The 19,837-nt window shown below is 39.6% G+C and overlaps 1 protein-coding gene across 2 annotated transcripts; it reads left to right on the top strand.

The window, feature by feature from the left end:
* The first annotated feature begins 1,026 nt into the window (after positions 1-1,026).
* Positions 1,027-13,310, top strand: txnrd3 (thioredoxin reductase 3). 2 transcript variants are annotated; one of them, XM_029502498.1, is made up of 16 exons: positions 1,030-1,416; positions 2,104-2,164; positions 3,207-3,316; positions 4,536-4,643; positions 4,862-4,934; positions 5,045-5,164; positions 5,282-5,424; positions 5,840-5,955; positions 6,283-6,508; positions 6,741-6,833; positions 7,668-7,744; positions 8,834-8,990; positions 9,084-9,191; positions 9,766-9,861; positions 9,962-10,096; positions 12,106-13,310. In XM_029502498.1, exons 1-16 carry the CDS (start codon positions 1,300-1,302, stop codon positions 12,166-12,168), a joined length of 1,803 nt encoding a protein of 600 aa, XP_029358358.1. In that variant the 5' UTR covers positions 1,030-1,299; the 3' UTR covers positions 12,169-13,310. The 2 variants fall into 2 exon arrangements, with proteins under 2 accessions (XP_029358359.1, XP_029358358.1); XM_029502499.1 differs by lacking the exon at positions 9,084-9,191 and having other exon boundaries at positions 1,027-1,416.
* The last annotated feature ends 6,527 nt before the right edge of the window (positions 13,311-19,837 follow it).

The raw sequence follows: 19,837 nt of genomic DNA, 5'->3' as shown, positions 1-19,837 counted from the left end.
ATCATTATCAGCTAATTATTAATTCCAGATTACAACAGACTGGCCTAAAGATCAAACGTGCCTCTAGGTGTCTCACTACACCCCCACAAGCCTGGTGTTACAGAGGAGAGCAGAAGAGATCACCAAACACACAGGAAATCAACCATTTAAGTTACCCTGTGTAGAGGACAGCCTCCTGAAATTTGTCCCTTAACCATTAATTTAACATACAACTGTGAGTAATAATGGGAAGAGATGGGTGGCATTGTGTAGCCATCAAGTTCCTGAAGAGAAAGAAAAGCAAGCTCAGTAGCTCATATGGCCCTCTATCTTGGTTAAGTGGGACCAGTATTGGCCCCATGTTTGGACAGGGAAATAATTCAGCCTTGGGCAACATTTGCTGGGACTACAGTTGCACAAATGACACTGACCGAACTTGAAATTTGAAACTTTTGAAATAAAAGTTTTAAGGGCCCACCGCTTAATCTAATTTTGAGCCTTTAGTCCTCATCACCACCCCGCGTGTGCTTTAAGATCACTTTTTTGTTAGATAGTTATGTAAATAAAAAAAAAACAAAACACTGGAGAATGTTATGGGAATGTACACCGACACGCGGGGGACTCCACAGAGCAATACGTTGGAATTAAGTTGGAGCAAAGGAATTACTGCGCAACAGTGCAAAAACGTCCGTGTGCTCATGAGTAGGAACATACGCTACACCTGTTACTAGTCGATTTACTGGATATTTCCACCAGCAGGTGGAGCTAAACAACCACCTATTTACCTATGCACTTATCAGCCCAGTCAAGACAACATGAGGACAAAAATCTCAAATCTCTTGCGTCAGTAATAATCGGCGTTAGAGCCGGTGTCCGTGTGTGTGCGCGTGCTTGCGTGTGTGTGTATATATGGCGATTAAAACTTTTATGCTCTCACCGCTTTCAAATAGGCAACGACGTGACGTCTTGTGGGGAGGTGCGTTTTGTAACACGACGTTGAGCGTGTGGGCGGAGTGCTGGCCATCATTAGCAACGTAAAAGGCGGGTAACTAGGTGACACAAATCGAGTGCACCCAGCGGGTCGGGTGTAGTAATAATAAGACGCTTGGCGCGGGTGCTGCAGACAGCAGAGGAAGAGGAGCTGACGGCCGACGCGCTGCCCGGCCGCCCTTTAGTAACCCCCCCCTCGGAGGAAAGGACCGAGACATATTCGAGCAGTGGCGGAGAGATTCGGAGCGGCTTCGTTTAGTTGTTCACGCCTCGTCCAGTCAGCCGTCTGTCGAAGCTCGTCCAGCGCAGGCAGACGGAAATACCGTCAAAATGCCTCCTGTCGAAAATGACGCGGGGAAGAATGAACTCAGATGTCGGATACAGCAGCTCATTGACTCTAACCAAGTGATGGTTTTCAGCAAAAGCTACTGTCCGTATTGTGTGAAGGTAAGTTGAAGCGGAGGGTGGCGGGCTGCGGGGTGGTGGGGGGGGGGGGGGGTCGCCTGTGCCGGGAGAAACTTCCATTTTCTCCCGCGAAGTAGACGGGCTCGGTCTAAGTGCTGGGCTCGGCCTTGTTACATGAACGTGGCCAGCCGGTTTGACACGTTTACGCGTGAATACAAAGTTTACTGTTAAAAAGTGACTAAAAGCACAAAAGGTCTCGACCCGCCGCAGCGATAAATACCAGCTGCTGTGAAGTTTTTTTCCAGCGGGTCAGCCGGTTAACAGCCTGCAAGCGTGTGGGAAAGTTACATAATTTATAGCTTTTAGCTAGCTTAATACTTAACGGGGCAGTCATATTTTCAATAACATGGCTTTCGGCCTGTTTACTAAGCAGCACCAGTGTGTCTGTAAGTCCACCTAATAACGTATCTCCTAAGGTTTTGTTTTTTGTGCTGCTGTGATTAAATGCTGTCGCCCACCGGCGTAACGAGGCGCCGAGCGGTCAGATAACCTCTACACTGTTGCGACTAGTTGAAATAATGGCGTACCTCAGTTTCCCGGCAAAGTGTGTGAAAGTTAACGTTCAGCTAACATCACAGGGTGCAACGGAGTGTTTTGTGCCCGTTGAAATGATATACACCATGTCACAAAGGAAATGAATATGTCCCGTTTTCTTTTGTGTTTCCCCAGGTAAAAGACCTATTCACAGAGCTGAAAGTCGAGTGTAATGTGTTGGAGTTGGATCTCTTAGGTACGATCGTCTTATTACGTTTGAGTTAGAAGAAGCCCTGTTTGACGGGGTTATACCTTTCACACATATATAATGGACTTCCAAAGCAAAGTTCAGTTTATGCTCCTCTAACTAATATCAATTTTGGTACATTAATATTTGACTTTAACTCGCTATGTTTCCTTCTTTAACATTATCAACATAACTAACCATAATGTGTGTGTGTATATGTATGTATGTATATGTATATATGCGTATATATATATATATATATATATATTAAAAAGCACATCTAATTACGACCCATATCTGGGGAATAGTGCATAAACAGACCAGAAGTACGTTAGTTTAAAATGATATTCAGTTATTAAGTTGTGTGTATAATTTGTCATATTTCTGCCAACACACTAGATTAATTGTCCCTTCCTTTTGTAGTAGTACTGGAGGGATGTTTTTGGACCAACTTTACAGTGGTCCTCTATTGCAGCACGATGAAACATGCTGAGTCATTCACTGTGGATCTGTTGGCTTCATGCCATATCTCACAAAATGTCAACCTCTCCACTTTGTCTTTCCAAGTTGTATAAGCCTATATGTCGAAAGAAGCATGGCACGGAAGGTGATAATCAGCTATTTAAACCCCATCACAATATAAGTTATCAATTCTGAAGTAAAGATTTGTTTGAGTGGTTGCAGTCCTGTTTCAATGGGTGAAGGATGTTAGACTGAGCGTAACTGAAATATTGCTCCATTGCAATTGTTAGTGACTGGAGAAGTAAAGTTCACTGTGGGATAACGTAATGACATACAGATTTATTTTAGTGCATGCTCTTCCTGCTTAAGTGTCATAATAATACTCAAAAGGTTGCTTTTTACTGTTACCGTATAATATTGAATAAAAGGCATAGCTACTTAGTAGTATCCATATATTTGTTTGACCTGTTTTGAATCATTCAAATACAGTCCAAAGGAAATATGAAAAGCAGATAAAAGGAAGTAAGGGCTAGTTTTCCACAGCTCTATGAACTTGTATGTAAACAAAATTAAAATTTGTTTTGTCCAGAGGATGGAACCAACTATCAGGAGATGCTGCTCGAGATGACTGGACAGAAAACTGTCCCTAATGTCTTCATCAATAAGACGCACCTTGGGGGCTGTGACAAAACAATGCAAGTAAGGAACAAATGTATTTATTTGACTGTCATTTCTTTGGTCCTCCAAATCATTGTACTAAACATCACTGCAAATGTTTATCTTTTACATTATTGTCTTGAAATGCTACTTTATCATTGAGATGCCAAAAAAATGAACAATCAAACCTGTTCGGCTGATTTTAAAGTTCAAACCCATAATTTTTTATTTACATGAAAAGGACTCATGAAGTGAAGTGCACTTGAGCATAGTTTCTTCCAGCACAGAGTAATGGAGTACCCAATAGAACTTTGACACAACAGTGACTGAACATTTAGTGTGCCAAGACCTCATGCCAGTGAGCCAAGCATATCAACTAATACATGAAGCCTTGGGAAGCTTGGCACATTCAAATTCAAGAATTATTCAAACACACTGGATTTGCAGATTTTAGGTAGAGTACTGCATCAGTGGGCCCGGTGCAGCAACTTGCAATTATCTCCTAAACCCTTCAGTTTCTCTTTATTACTAAATATTTACACATTGAATTGCAGGCAATGGTGAAAAGTTGTTGACACTTTCAGGTATGCACATTTTTAACAGACAAACAAAAGTACAAAATCAGTGCTGCCACCATTCCTCAATTGATTCATGTCAATTCATAGGGTCCTGATGCTATGTGTTTTGTGTTTTTTGTTTTGTTTTTTTTTTTTTTTCCTCCCCCCCACCAGTTTTATTTAGTATGAATAGATATTTCAGTTGTGATTACACTCTTGCTTTAATAGAAACAATACTCTCAGAACTAATGTTGTGAACTGTTCCTGGTTCATATATTGATGTTTGCTTTGAGACTAGGCCCCAAACCAGTTAATTAAATGCGCCGGGTATTCAACACGACCATAAATTTTGGTACGAATATCAAGCAGATGGTTTCATATTGCACATCTTGCATACAGATCTGTTTTTGACCAACTCTTTAGCGTCTTCATTCTCTTGCTCAATGAAATCTGCTCACATGAGGGACAAAGGCTGGTCATGCAAGACAAATGGAGTTAAAGCCTCACATACCCTATTGTTGTAAAAGTCACTGAGCTCAAACTGTCATTCGTATAAATTCAATTATTTAAATGAAAATCAATCTGGTCTTTATGGACAATCTTTCTTTTTTTTTTTGTTGTTAGTTTGTTTTTCTTCCCATTCCTTACTATATTTGAACCTATGCATATTGAGTTACTAAGTACTGTGTTCATGTCTCTGTCAGGCTCACAAAGACGGCAGCTTGCAGCAGCTGCTGAGTGGTGACAATGAGTCCTATGACTATGACCTGATTGTCATCGGAGGAGGATCTGGAGGACTGGCCTGCTCAAAGGTAACAAGATAAGCGGCAGCTCATTACAGTGTTGAGCTGACTCCTTGTTACTGTTGCCCTGTTGTGCAATTTTGTGGTTGAGATTTTGTCAGAATTAGAATGAAACTGCAAGTGATGTTATGAGAAGTAATAGTTTTATGTCAGCCTTCAAAGAGATTGCAGAAGCATATTGGTAAATGGATGTAATGTTGCAGTAATACTGGTTCTGTTGATGACAGGAAGCTGCTCTACTGGGGAAGAAGGTCATGGTGCTAGACTATGTTGAGCCCACACCAAAAGGAACCACCTGGGGTAAGATCATTTCACTCAGTGAGATACTCCTGAAACGGTATTTATCTGAATTTAATCTGGCCAATTCACGATTTCTGTGTGTCGTTACTGTGCTTTGTTGTTATGACTAGGTCTCGGTGGAACTTGTGTGAATGTAGGCTGCATTCCCAAAAAGCTGATGCACCAGACAGCCATGTTGGGCACAGCCATGCAGGATGCACGCAAGTACGGCTGGGAGTTTGACGAGACAGGTGAGTACTCGAGTACCAAACCAGGTAGTTTGAAGGGTCACTAGCTTGTTGTGGCCAGTTTGATGTGTGGTCATTCTCTTGTTGTCATCACACTAATGGGGGTCTGTCTGTTCTCAGTGAAACACAACTGGGACACAATGAAATCGGCAGTGAACAACTACATCGGCTCATTAAACTGGGGCTACAGGGTGTCACTGAGAGACAAGAATGTCAACTATGTTAACGCCTACGCAGAATTCATTGAACCCCACAAAATCAAGGTAGATGAGTCCCGAAATCTTATGAGTGTGAAAAATATTTAAGTGGGATTTCTAATTTAGTTAAGCCCGTAGAAGACTTAATGGCTAGCACTTAATATCATCCATTGTGCTTTTTCTCTCTACATAGTTGGCTGAATTACCATTCCAAAGATTTCATCAATAGTCATGTTGAGCAATTTACATGGAATAAAAATGTCTTATTTTTGCTAAGTTTTCTTAAGCAGACTTTCATAAGCCTCACTACCTTCTTCTTTGTGATTATATCACTAAGCTGCAGCCAAAGCTAATAAGTGTTTAAAATTTCCTCCATATCATTGACATGAAGTTTCTTCCTCAACGATTCAGTCATAACTGTACATTGTACCGCTCTGCCTCCATGGTATCACTAAGCCTCAGTTTGTGTTTTGTCTTGCAGGCGACGAACAAACGGGGGAAAGAGACATATTACACTGCGGCAAAATTTGTCTTAGCCACAGGTGAGAGGCCGCGCTACCTGGGCATTCCTGGGGACAAAGAGTACTGCATCACCAGGTGAGAGCACAATGTCAGGCTTTTTCTTTTCTTCTCTTCGCCAATACTGGGGAGTATATTTTAAGAATGTGGTAACTAATTTTGTGTTAAGCCCAAATTCCTCTGTTTGCTTATAGCTGCTCATAGCTCTCACACTCACGCTCACACCCCCCTGCATAACAACATGCTTGTTCATGGGGGGATCTGTTGGGTCTCTTTCAATAATTATTATGAAGGTTTTGGTCTAGAGCTGCTATATGTTAAGTCCCTTGATGTAACTTGGTTATGATTTGGCACTATACAAATAAATCTGATTTGCTTTGATCTGTGCCTTTGTTCTTCCCAAAGTGATGACCTCTTCTCATTGGCGTACTGCCCGGGAAAGACCCTGGTGATTGGAGCATCATACGTGGCTCTGGAGTGTGGTGGTTTCCTGGCTGGATTGGGTCTTGACGTCACCATCATGGTCCGGTCTATTCTGCTGAGGGGCTTTGACCAGGAAATGGCCAATCGTGCTGGAGAGCACATGGAGGAGCATGGTGTTAAGTTCCTCCGCAAATTTGTTCCAGTAAAGGTGAGGGTTGTATGTGTGCATCCGTCTGGGTGTGTATTTGTGTATAAGAACAAAAGTAAAAGTACTTAAAACCATGTTTATTTGCATTGGGCTGATTTTGATATGAGTATAACCTTTGAAAATCTGTAAATCCTGCATTAGGCAAAAGGATGCTGACAGGCTGACCTGAATGTAATAAGGTTTATTTTATTACCTTATTGCACCATAAACACACATCTTTGTTTGCTTCCAGGTAGAGGAGCTGGAAGCAGGAACTCCTGGAAAACTGAGGGTGACAGCAAAATCCACAGAAACCAATGAATTCATCGAGGGCGAGTACAACACTGTGTGTACCGATTTGTCATTTCATCTTTCATTAAACTTCCATTATGGTTACCATAGACTAGATTACAAGATAATTATCATTACTTGTAATGAGATTTTATAAAAGTCATCACTTTAAGTTTAAAAAAAGACCCTATTTCTTAATCAACCAGTTGTTTGTTTTAAATCAGTACCAAAGCCTCTTTTTGAATTAGCACAAGCTTAGCTTTCAGGCATGTTCCAGCGAACTAACTGCTGCTAACTTTGTCGTCAATTTGATGCTGAACAAAAAGACCAGGCTCGGCATTAGGAAAGATATTGTGCTTTAAAAAATAAATAAAAGATAAACCCCTTCTATGTGCTGTGTTATTTACAGCAGGAACTAATGCAGATCATTGATTCAAAATTGAGTTGACATTTTGCCATATTTACTCTTTACAGTGTAATTTTGCTGTATACTTTTTTTTTTTTTTTTTTTTTTTTTTTTTTTTTTTTTTATAAAAAATATATCCCGATGAAGTCATTGATTTGAAAATGAATTCATTCATATTATATTATGATGACTTTTTCATTATTCAGTTGTTTCACAATTCAGGGCTCCACCATTTTTATATTTTTATGGATACCAAGCTATATGTTTGTGCCTTTTTGTCTTTAAATTTCACATTATTCTTTGAAATCAAAGGCCAGGTGCATAGGGTGTTTTTGTTTGGTTTGTTTTTTTGTTTTTTTTTTCTTTTAAACCATTAATATGATGCATTTTTATGTTTATTAGTAATCCTTGTGCAAATGAAGAATAAGCATGACTGACTGAGGCCTGTGTGTGAACTAAACAAGCACTTTTGTTTCTCTTAAGGTGTTGATAGCAGTGGGTCGAGATGCATGCACAGGCAAGATTGGTCTGGACAAGATTGGGGTTAAAGTCAACTCCAAGTAAGTGTATTTTCTGTGTGCATGTGGGTTTTTTTTTTTTTTTTTTTTTTTTTTTTAAATGCGTTCATGTCTCTTGCAAACGGCAGCCTGTGCCTTTAAGGCTCATAGTATCATAGTACAGTCACAATGATTCAGCAGTTATTGCCATCTCATGGCTCCGCATGGGTGGTGTGTGAGTGTGCTTGGGGGTTTGAATAGGAGGGAGGAGGGGTGTCTCAATCATGTCAGGTGAAGGACCTGAAATGTATCAGGGTTTTAATGAAGGGAAAAATAAATGATCAAAGATTCTATATGTGCTCATGTCTTTATTTTATTGTCTGATGCCTCAACGAGAGAGGTGTGTGTGTGGGGTTTGTTTTGTTTTGTTTTGTTTTGTTTTTTTTTTATTTATTTATTTATTTTTTATTTTTTATTTTTTTTCTGGAAACTAGAAAACTCCAGAGTTTTAGAGTTAAGCTAAAGTGATCTAATTGGGTGGTAATGCTTTGCATTTAGATGAAAACATTTTTGGGAATTGCAGGTTTTTGTTTTTGTTTTTGTTTTTTTTTATATAATTTCTTCACACTGTTTAGTGAATGACTCAACCATTCAGGCTATCAGGCAAAGAGATTAAGACAGCATGAGGTTGGCTTTAGAGAGCACTCTGAGTCATATGGCCCAGTCTTGTGACCATAGTAGTATTTAGACGAAGCAACAACTCAGCCTCCCAGCACCTGTGTTCAAGGGCAATGAGATAGTCGATCATTTTGTATTTATTTATTTATTTATTTATTTATTTTATTTATTTATTTTTTATCCTGCTGTGAAGTAGATTATGTGATTGGCACCTTGAGATGTATTTGCACTGTTCTGTTACTGTTCCTTTGGCCAAATATATTTATACCTATATTTAAGTGTTGCCTGTAGTTTAGAGCTTGTCATTTGCAGTCAGAATGATTATTAGTAAATGACAAATGTGATTATGGGTTGAATTTCATTTAGTGTTTCGTTTTCATATTTATTTAGTGGGGCCAAAATAAATTGTTACACAATGCAGGACATTTAAACGAAGTATGGCTTGTTTTTCCTGAACTCTGTGCCATCCTCTAGAAATGGAAAAATCCCAGTTAACGATGAAGAGCAAACCAATGTCCCCCACATTTACGCCATTGGAGACATTCTGGAGGGCAAGTGGGAGCTGACACCGGTTGCCATCCAGGCTGGAAAGCTGTTGGCACGACGCCTCTATGGAGGATCAACTCTGAAGGTACCCTGGGACCTTCAATCACTGGGATATTGTATGGCAGCAGGTTTCATTTTCCCCTGAGGACCAACAGTAATTGATTGTGTGTTTGTGCAGTGTGACTACATCAATGTTCCCACAACTGTTTTCACCCCAATGGAGTACGGCTCGTGTGGCCTGTCAGAGGAGAAAGCCACTGAACTGTATGGGCAAGACAACATCGAGGTAGCACGCACGCACACACATACATTCAAACACATTGTCATCTGATTAGTTCATTAGATGTAGTTCACCTTACTGTGAACCTTGATGGGCTGGAGTAAAGTCCGTAGGTGTTGAGAGTACAGTTTTGTAATCTGGTTTTCCAAAATCAGTGAAAACTTGTAATCCGCTTACTTCAGTAGACACATTTCTTCTAATGTAAGCAAACTCTAATTTTAATTCCGCTACCTCAGTTATGTTTGTAAACTTTTCATAGTGTTTGGGTTTTCTGAGCTCATCTTGTCTGCTTTATCAGCATGGTTAACTGTGTGCCAGGTTGTGGATGCAGGTTCTTTATTGTGTTACATTATTTCCATCCAGTAATGTGAGCTGCTGAATGCATGCATGCAGGCAGGCTGAGGACAGATTTCTAAAATGTTACCACTCTTTGATTTTTTTTTTTTTTTTTGGTGTGGTTTGTCTCATGTCTCCTCTTAAGCTCAAAATCATTTGAGCTTAGAGGAACTTGTGTTATTCATATCATATGGTTTGTTGCTGTTTCAGTTGTGGACCATCACTGTTTCTGGTCTCTGTACAGGTGTACCACAGTATGTTCTGGCCTCTTGAGTTCACTGTACCCGGAAGGGACAACAACAGATGCTACTCCAAGATCATCTGCAATCAACTCGATAATGTATGGTCATTACTTCTTTGTACAGTTTCATGATTTAAGACAGTAGCAGCCATTGTTGAGCTCCTATATCACATAAATGATCATGTTTCTGCTTTTGTAGGATCGAGTCATCGGGTTCCACTACCTGGGTCCCAATGCAGGAGAGGTTACACAGGGCTTCGGAGCAGCCATGAAATGTGGAATCACTAAGGAACAGCTGGACAGCACCATTGGGATCCACCCAACCTGTGCTGAGGTAAGGACACTGCTCTCATTGAAGGCCAGAATAGAGACTTTTTTCACCTTCCATCCCTCACTCTCTAGTTTATAGTTCCAATGTCTTTACAACAATATCGTAATCATTAGCAGTTGTTCGTTTTTTCTTTTTTCTTGTTTGAACAAAGAGGCAACTTCAACTAGCAGTGAGAAAGCTCTGTCTGCTTTTCATTAGACTAAGCACACAAACTTAAAGAGCGCACACCTTAGCCCTGAGACACACTGCCTGCTTGTACCTGAGTGTCGCTAGAAAAACACAGCGGCAGTGTTGCAGTGCACTGTGCATTTTGTGACTCAAAAAGTTCAATGTGCTTTCCAACCACCACATCATCCATCTTTGAGGAGAGGTCCGAAGTGAAAAGTTGAAGCAGAAACATGTTTTGTTTTTTTTTCCTCTCTCTCTCTCTTCTTTTATTGTTCCTTGTTGTCCAGCGCAAGAGACACACACATCTGAAAAAGTCTGCCTTTCGCCATGCATTTTTACATTATGTATGACTATTTTCTAAAACAAAAGCCAGCCAGAAGAAGCAGGTTTCCACCATGGAGCAGTTCAAGGCGCTGTCAATATGTCACAGCAGTTAAAAAATACAGAATTTTTTAATACATGCTATTGAAACATCTGAAATTATGACTGCGACATTGATACACATTATGGATTATTGATTGTATGATGTCTATATGATTCTGAACAGGTCAATTTTAATGTGTTTTCCTTTCATGTCTCATGGAAAAAAATGGGCGAGAATCCAAATCTATAAATGAAGCAACGCTGCAGCCGAGCAGCTCATGCAGACAGTGTGTCTGCTCTGATCCGTTAACGTGGGCGATGAAATGAAAAACAGGTTCTGAGACGCACATGCAGGCAGTGTGTCTCAGGCCTAACGCATAGAATAGTGAGCTGCTTGCTGCCTTTGAAATTGGTAAAACAGGTCATCCCTGGCTTTGAGTTCCCCCTCAAGTATCAGCCTCCATGTGAAAAATATTTGTGGGATGCATCACATACTCTCATTCTAGTGTGCCTTGTTGCTCAGTTCAGCTTAGCACTTGGTAGGTGAGAGAGCAGGGTTAAGATTGGCAGGTTTAACAGGGTGATTTTTTTTTTTTTTTTTTTTTTTTTTTGGAGTTGAATATCTGTCATTTTGAATGACAATTGTAGTCTTTTTCCATAGTCAACAAATGCCAGGCGTTGGATCAGTGGAAAGAGGCTTAACTATAATGACTATAATATGACTTTATATAGACCAGACTGTATGGGGGGGTTCAAATGATTCAAGCTTGTATTGAGTTCAGGTAATGTCTGGGTCAAATGTACCATGTATCAACAGTGCTCATTTGATAAATTGATATGGAAATTAAAATATTTATAATACCTGACAGATTGCAGAGCAAACAAACTGAAACTTCTGATTCACTCTGCACATTGAGCATTGCTAAGGTCACAAAGTATTTGTTACCTGACAAATATTTCTTGCCCTGCAATTTTGCTACTTTTTGACTGAGCTGTAAGAGCAGGGACAGTGAAGCTGGCTGGTGCTCTTTAACAATTATTTAGATTATTATTGGGCTGTTTAGTCTCTTCAGTTTCCCTCTGATTTTAAACTGCAATAATGGGTGAATGTGTTTCTTATGCCGTGCATTCATTATATTTAATTTGAATAGCATCAGATCTTGGTATCATTCATTCATTATGTTAATGTAGTGTGGTGATAATTGCAACACACTAAGCAGATCAAGTGCTTCGTGTTTGATGTTTTGATTATTTAAAATTTCATTTTCTGAGAAACTCCTGCCCACATATCTTCATCTGTGATGAAGGTTGGTCTGACCATCACTGTGAATTGTCTTGTCCTTCTGATTAACCTGGATATTACACACACAATCCCAATGTTCTGCCAATGACGTTTGTGTGTCAATGTAATTTAGTCCTTGAAATTTGTAAATAAAAGCTGCCATCCTTGACTTTGTTGTCTTTTCATCCTTTTCATCCAGATATTCACCACCTTGGAGGTGACCAAGCGCTCCGGTGGGGACATCGCCCAGGCTGGCTGCTGAGGTTAAACCCTGCTTGTTTAGCAGGCTGCTCTTATATTTGACCCTCCTCTAGACCCATGACATCTTGGCTCCCAGTCAGCCTTCAAACTCAGCCTCACCTCCAATAGCTCATTTTACAGAGCGTTTGATTCTCAGGACAAACCTAGCACCACAGGCAGCATCTGAATCAGTGAAAGCACTCGGTTAGGCTCACTGGGAGTTAAGAGCTAAGTGGAACAAGTCAGGACTTAGAACTGGAGTCTCTGACTGAGGTTATTTAATATGAGGACAGCCTGCTGAACAGCGGGGTTACTCTGCTGATACTTCTACTGGGCTCCAACAGTGTTTTTTCTCAGAGGAGCACCAACACACACTACCTTGTGGATGTGTGTCTGGGCTGTTTGTGACGTCCTGGCCCGTAACCCAAAATAATGAGGTGGGTGAGGATCGATGTCCCTCTGCAGAATCACCAGGTTGTGGCCCAACCCTTCGTCCAACCCCAAACTGAAAACACTTCGCGTTCACTCCCCTGTGTACACATTGAAATTGACTGTAGAAGGACAGATTTAATTTGGCACACACAGGATTTGACAAGATGCACGGTTCTGAAACTCTGCTACAACTTGTGATGGAAACTTATTTAATCTGGTGTGTGTATGTGTAGATTGAACGTGTTTACGTCTCTTTTGTCGAGCTTTCATCATCATTCCACACATTCCACGTACCAGGTCTCTTAAGATAAAATCAAGTTGTGCACTCGGTGTTTGTCTCTGTGTGAAGGAAGCAGGCTTTTCTGCCCTTTGCATAAAAACTGAGTTCTCTCTAAGTGCTTATCAGGAAAAGCCTGCAGACATCAGGACCTGCACCTGCTGCATCACAACAGTTTCAGGAAGAATCCAATGGAAAGTAAACAGGAGTTGTACTGAATGTTGTTCCAACAAAAGCATTTTCTCAAGTTTTTACTCTTATTAATTTAATACTTGTTTGTTTCATCTTGCTGTTCGCCTCTGCATTATGTGTATGTAAAAGATGTGTTCAGTCTGCTAGAGGACAGTATGACTGACTGCTGTCAGTTACTTCGGTCATCTTTCTAAATGACTTGGTGTCAAACCACTGTAGACAAATTCTCACACAAGATGTAATAAAGTAAGAATTCATCTTCACCTGTGTCATATTTTAATTTGGAGCAATTTCAAATGCACCTACAACCTGAAGCTTATCAGATTTAGACTAACTGATGTTTTCATGAGCTGTTGTACTGAACAAAGAGCTGTTGAGCAGACGCCATCCTCTCCTATTTCTAAGAGAAATGAAATGGCATGAATAGTCTCCCTGGTTTGGTGATTAAGTAGCTGCTTCCTGTAATTGAAGAGAGAATGGACGAAACGAGAACAAATCATTCGTTTAACATTACAGCTGTACAGCAACAGAGACCTCGGGCACACAAGCTGGGTAACAGCTAGCAGGCAGGGCATACATGGAGAACATTCACCAAGCTGCTTGCATGGTGTATGCACACAGCCAATCACATGACCCCAGGTCTCCAGCAGTTATGATTCTGGCAAGCTAATATCACATAAAATGAAATTAAGCCTATAGTTGCATTGTAAAATCAGCTCTCCTGTTTTAAAACTGACAATAATCTGATGATTTTAATTAATTGCCTCAGCTTGATGTGGAAAGTCTGTATTGCTGCAGCACAATTTGAACACCCAGGAGATGATGTGGGGAATATTTTTAGTACTACTCACTGGATCAAACTAATCCCGTCGAAATTCAGCAGCCTATTCATACGGTCGACATCAGAGAGCAGAGGAGGAATAATAGCATCATCTGCGTGTGTGGGACTATTCAGCCTCCACAAGCGGCGGCCATGATCAATAGCACCTGGGCTGGTGTGAAGCCTTTGTTGGGCTCACATCTGAAAACACTGTCACCTGCACAGGCTGCCATGACAACTCCCGCTTTGATGGGTTTATTTGGCAGATGTCCATCTTGATGAGGACTGTCGGCCATATGAGATCACTAATTCTCTGGTGCAACACAAAAACCTGATGTTTAACTGAACTCAAGCTACTGCAGCAATGCTCAGCAAACTCCAAAGGTTATTGCTGGAAATGAAGGAATGAGGAAACTGTCCGCTGAGGTTGACTGTGGACATTTATGTCTTCATTTATGTGTTTGTGTGCTTCCCTTTAATAAAACCACAACTACTGTGTAAAGGGTTGACCTGATGTCCTAATTTGTACATCAGAGAATTTTAACACCTCAGTACTGTAATATTAAATATACTGGAATACATTACATCTGAATCTTCATTTACCTTTTTATTTTCAGCACAAATACTCATGCCCAAACTCCATAAATTTGAGGACTGTTTTTAGTGAAAATTCATTTTGCTTGTGGTTATTTTGTGTTTCCGTGCTCTTTTTGTTTCTTGTTAAACAGCTCTTTGCAGTTACATTTTTCTTTGAAGTCTCTTTGTACTTAATTTACACATCATTGTTGCTTTGCACCTTTGTAGATATTTTCCATATTTTTGTTGTCATTTTATATCTTTCAGCGGTTGTTTAACATCGTGGGTTCTATGGGTTCTTTTGTGTTTCTGCTACGGTTTTATGTCATTGTGGTTGTTTTAGATCTTTTTGTGATTGTTTTGCGCTTCCTTGTGGTCGTTTTGTATCTCTCAGTAAAGAAATGTGCTCACAATATCCACAAATAACCAATCTTTTTGAGGGCTTGATGGCAGTTCTGTTTATACTAAACATTAGCTCAAAAATATTTTGTTTAATTTTTATTTAAACTTTGTTTTGCAGAATATCTTTCAACGATCAACCTGCATATGCTGTTTTTTTTCAAGTTGTTTTACCCTACAGTCCATAAGGTTGAGACATTTAACTTAGCTATGGCCTTAAACAGGAAGACCCCACAGTGGACTTGTCTTTCCTCTCTGTAAAGCCACTTAGCCCTCATGCTGGGTCAATTACATGTTAAACCTCTTTGTTTTCCTGGTTAACAATGACCGGTACGTTAATACTCTTTATAAAAACTGTAACAATGTATTATTGGAACTATTTGTTGCGTTAGATTTTTTAAATCAGCTTAGGTTCTTGTGCTATGCTTCATGTATCCGATCCTACACACCTTTCATTTTAATTCTAAAAAAACATGAAATGTGGATTATTCTGACTAAGAATTCTTCAGATGAAACACAGTATACTGTTTATCACAGACTACTTTGGGTCACAGTTCCCAAGGACAACATTTTCATACTGTCACACAAAGTAACACTTGTGTTCCAGGTCAAAAGTGACCGGGATGATTTTAATTGTGGACTTTTGAAATTATAAAAAAAAAAAAAATCACTATTTTAAAATATTCCAAGATCTATTACGTATTTCATTAAAGAAGAACTAACAATAGTAATATTACAATCAGCAAATCATCACGTGTGTTGCCTGATAACTGAGCAGTAACTGAAAACAAAATTAGGCACACGTTGGACAATATCAGCAGGCTGTCACATGTGCTTTGCAAATGTATGTATTGCATTTATGGCGCATCATGCTTGTTTTTACATCTCTGGGCGGCCACATACTGCACTTCTTCCTTTTGTCACCTCTTTCTTGCAGCAATAATATCTTTTTTATTTCATGATGCATCCAGGCATCGTTTTCACTGATCACATCTAATCTGTGCTTCCATATTCAAATGCATAGAACTGACTCAGTGTTGTTTATAAATATAACGTGAACTTCACCAAGGCTGATCTTTTATAGTGCAGTTCAGACAATCTGATGATAGAAAACAAATAACCAAAAAAGAAAAATAACCAGGGAACCAAAGGTTTATGTGTGTGTGCCCATTTGATAAATGAGGATGTGCCTGAGATCAATTTTTTACACTAGTTGTAGTCTCCCCACTTTATTTCTAAATACTAATAGAGAATAATAAAGTTGAAAAAGCACAAAAAAAATCATGCAAATTAATAACATATTGTGTGTTGCAATCCTCTTTGTAGACAAAGTCATGGAATCTTAGGTCAGTCAGATCAAAATAAAATAACAGTTTTTAGAAATAAGACCGAGACACAGCATGAGGGGTAACTCGTTTCCCCTCCTCACATTACACCTAATACCTTCTGTGTGTAGAGAGCTGGTTATAAAGGAAGCTGCAGCCTTGCCTGAGACTTTGCAGTCTCACCATGACTAGTGGGTTTCCTCGCATACCATTTCTTCACTGACCATCCCAAGCTGCTGCCGAAACCCATACTCACATCATCAAATGTCATTAGGTTGCTGTGAACTCATCATGACTGGGATATTTTTTAACGTTGCGCTTGCTGCCAATGAGTAACCCGAGGTCTGTCTGTAATATCACTTTACGTCCACTGACATTGTGTTAAATGTGGTTACTGATTGATGGGATACGCCCTGAGGCGTAGAGTCAGGCGCACTTACCAGGAAACGTTTTTTTTCCCTCACATTTTCTGTAAGGAAATGAGAATGAGGGCGTGGACGGAGCTAAAAATGCTCTCCGCTTTGATTCATGTTAGAGGGACACTCATTCACCTGAAACATTAAGGAAGCATCAGTTGCTCCATCATATACTCGTTTTTATTGTGTAACTCACGGTGTCCTTGTCTTCAGTGTTGACACTTTATAACAGTGTAATACAGAAACTAAGGTGAGATCACCATGATGAGTAAAACCCAAAAGTCTAGGAGCACATTAGGAACGAGATCAGGGCCTTTGCACCAGTGCAGTACATGACTCGTGTAATGTTGTGTTCATGTATTGCTTATATATCATATGGCAGATCTCCAGCTCCTGGAGAAAATCTAACTCTTACTGATGAATCAGGAAAGATAGTTCTGTAGAATCTGGCAGCAGTTTATTGACTAACCACAACACATAGTCTGATGGCAAGTCTTAGAAGTGCTCTCAACCCCAAATAGAAGGAAAGAATTTTTGATTTTATTATTTTACTTTAGTTATTTATTTATGTTTTATTCCTTTCTTTGTTTAGGTTCCTTTTACATTGTTTTATTCCCTCTCTGTGAGTCCATATATATATATCCCCTACATTTCATTTGAGATATACTGTATAAGTGAATATAACTAAATGACGTTTATATGTAAGCGTGAACGTGTAAATGTGTATGGTGTCTGCATCACCATCTGTTGTGTTTCATGTTCAAAATGAGAAAAATCAATAAAGAGAGTGGGGAAAAAAAGTGATCTCCACCTGCTCTGACACACAATCTCTGGTGTTCCTGTGTTTAGTTTTGCAGACTATGCTGCTGCTGACAGCCACTGGCCTTTAGATGGCAGCCTGGTCTCACTGATGTCTTTGTCCGAGACGTGCTGAGAGGATTTCTTTTTTTCTGAAGAATGTTTGTCATCCTGGTCAAGGTCATTGAGGAGGAGCTGAACTGGGAGCAACTGGGGTTGATGTTTCACCTTTAAGTCATGAGGCTCCAGTTCAATTTGCTGAATAAGGATATTTTATAACAGCATGACAGAAGTAAAGAACTTCCACCATTTTATCCTACAGCCCCACAGGAGGCAACTGGCTACTGAAACAGTGTTTTACTGTGATGAATTTCGACACCGGCCTTTTTACGCCAGAATGAACTGACACTAGCTCGGTTAATTAACATCATTCAAACACAAATGAATCCCTGCTCCCTTTGTAATGACAGGCAGTTGCACACTGGTCTGATCTGGTTTTCTCGTACATGATGTTCCCTGTAAACCAGAATGCACCTCCTCCTCCTCTTCTGCTGCAGAAAATGTGTTTGTAATGAATCTTGAGGGCAGGTTTCCTTCATGGGCTTGCAACATATATAGTGGCTCTCCAGCTGGGAGTTGAATCTTGGACTCGTATCAGATGCACAGAGGTAATACAGCTCCTCTCTGTCTGCAGTGCAACTGTTTCCACATTTCACATATTGTTGAACAGAGGAGACAGGGAAATGTGAGCTCTCTTTATTAGGTTTCACTTCTTTTAACTTTATGTGTGCATGTATTTATTTATCATGGACTATACGAGTGATGTGCTATGACTTTTACAGCTGGTCAAACAGAGGTTGCTAGTAGCACAAAGGCTAAAGTGTGCTTACAGCGCACTGCTACATTCACATGATTGTTCTCTCTCTCTCTCTCTGTGTCACTATGCACTCAACCTGCATACTGAAAGATGCAGCCCAACTCCTCAAATAATATTCTGTCTCAAACCATCTGCAGATCTTTCACACAAATAATACATTTCATCTTCTCCCTTATTCACTTAATCACTTAATGCCCAGGGTGCAAATTTAGTTTTCATGCACAAGTGTGCAACATCATCTGTGATCTCTGAATGGTGGATAGATATAATGGCTTAAAGTCAAGGGGGCAGTAAATAACATGATGACGCAAACCTCAACGTTTTATATGTTATTATCATTATTAAGGGCCCCAAGTCTAATAAATGCGCAAAAAATTATGTCACTTAGGTCAGAGGATATACTTTTCCTTGATGGTATGACTGGTATAATCCATCCTGACAGCAGCTTTACATTTCCTGCCAGGAGTTCTTTTCACTAGTTTAAACAAAATGAAAAGAGCAAAGCCATTACATTTTGGTTTGTTTTTGTTTTTTTGAAGCATTGGATATGTGTACTTTTCCAAGTTAATGGATCATACTTAACTAAAATGTCATATTGATGGCAACAGTCTGTTTTTTATTTATTGATTTCAGCGCTCCAAGTATTGTTTACAATATCATAAAAGAAACATTTCATAACTTGTCAAACACATACCGTAATTATTCTCCAGTCAAATTATGTCTGACCACAATGACCTATTTAAATTTCATGATCTTTCTTTTTTTCGAAGTAAAGTTGTGAAAAAGCTATGATTCCCTTTATTGGAACAAGTGCGCTGCCTTTTATGAATTTACAAATACAGGTTTAACACTTCAATTTGTACCGTTTGTGAAGACTAATCCTTATCTGGTAGAAGTCCTACAGTGAGAGAGAATTAAGATGGAGCGCTGAATTCACTCAGCCTCTTGCCTCATCAATAAACAACCTCCAAGAATTCAGTTTGGTAGTAAACTGAGCTTTTTAATTTGAAACAAAACCAAACTGATTCCAACTGTCAGGCCAATATAATACATTTTCTTTTGTTTAAAATTAATTTCCCTTTATTTTTTATAATGATTGTCACTGTTGAAAATCGAGATTTTTTATTGAGCTTTCAGAGAATTTTCCCACTGATTGAAATTCTTCTCTTTTCTACCATTAAAAGCCATTTAATTTTATTCATATCATCAGTCTTTTGTTTATTCCTGCTTGTTTCTCCTGCCAAATGGTGTAAATAAGTACTTAATCCAGAACCTTGACCACAAAATTGTTTTTTGAGCCACTTTCATGAGGAGTGTTGAAAGATTTTATAACCTCATTTATCTTTCAGCGTAGCGGAGATAAATCTTTTTTCACCAGCCTTCTACCACTAAGCTGCTGGGAATGTAATGCCTTTCTCCAGCCTTTGTTTGCATCTGTTTATAGACATTTTGTGTATCTTTGTGTTGGTCTCATATCCTTGCTGTTCTTTTGCAACTGAAGCCCAGGGGACCCCTGATTGTTTTGGCCCTTGGGTGCCTGTTTTTTTTTTGGTTTTTTTTCTGTCCACTAGCCATTCAT

This window comes from Echeneis naucrates, chromosome 5 (assembly GCF_900963305.1).
Source record: "Echeneis naucrates chromosome 5, fEcheNa1.1, whole genome shotgun sequence".
Classification (NCBI taxonomy): Eukaryota; Metazoa; Chordata; class Actinopteri; order Carangiformes; family Echeneidae; genus Echeneis; species Echeneis naucrates.
This window is presented reverse-complemented; position numbering and strand designations above follow the sequence as displayed.

What these genes read in the sequence shown, in the direction of transcription:
- txnrd3 (XM_029502498.1), top strand. Translation starts at nt 1,300, where the DNA reads ATGCCTCCTGTCGAAAATGACGCGGGGAAGAATGAACTCAGATGTCGG. An exon ending in GTTGGAGTTGGATCTCTTAG is followed by an intron (nt 2,165 to 3,206) that starts GTACGATCGTCT and finishes TGTTTTGTCCAG; the next exon opens with AGGATGGAACCAACTATCAG. An exon ending in TCCACCCAACCTGTGCTGAG is followed by an intron (nt 10,097 to 12,105) that starts GTAAGGACACTG and finishes CTTTTCATCCAG; the next exon opens with ATATTCACCACCTTGGAGGT.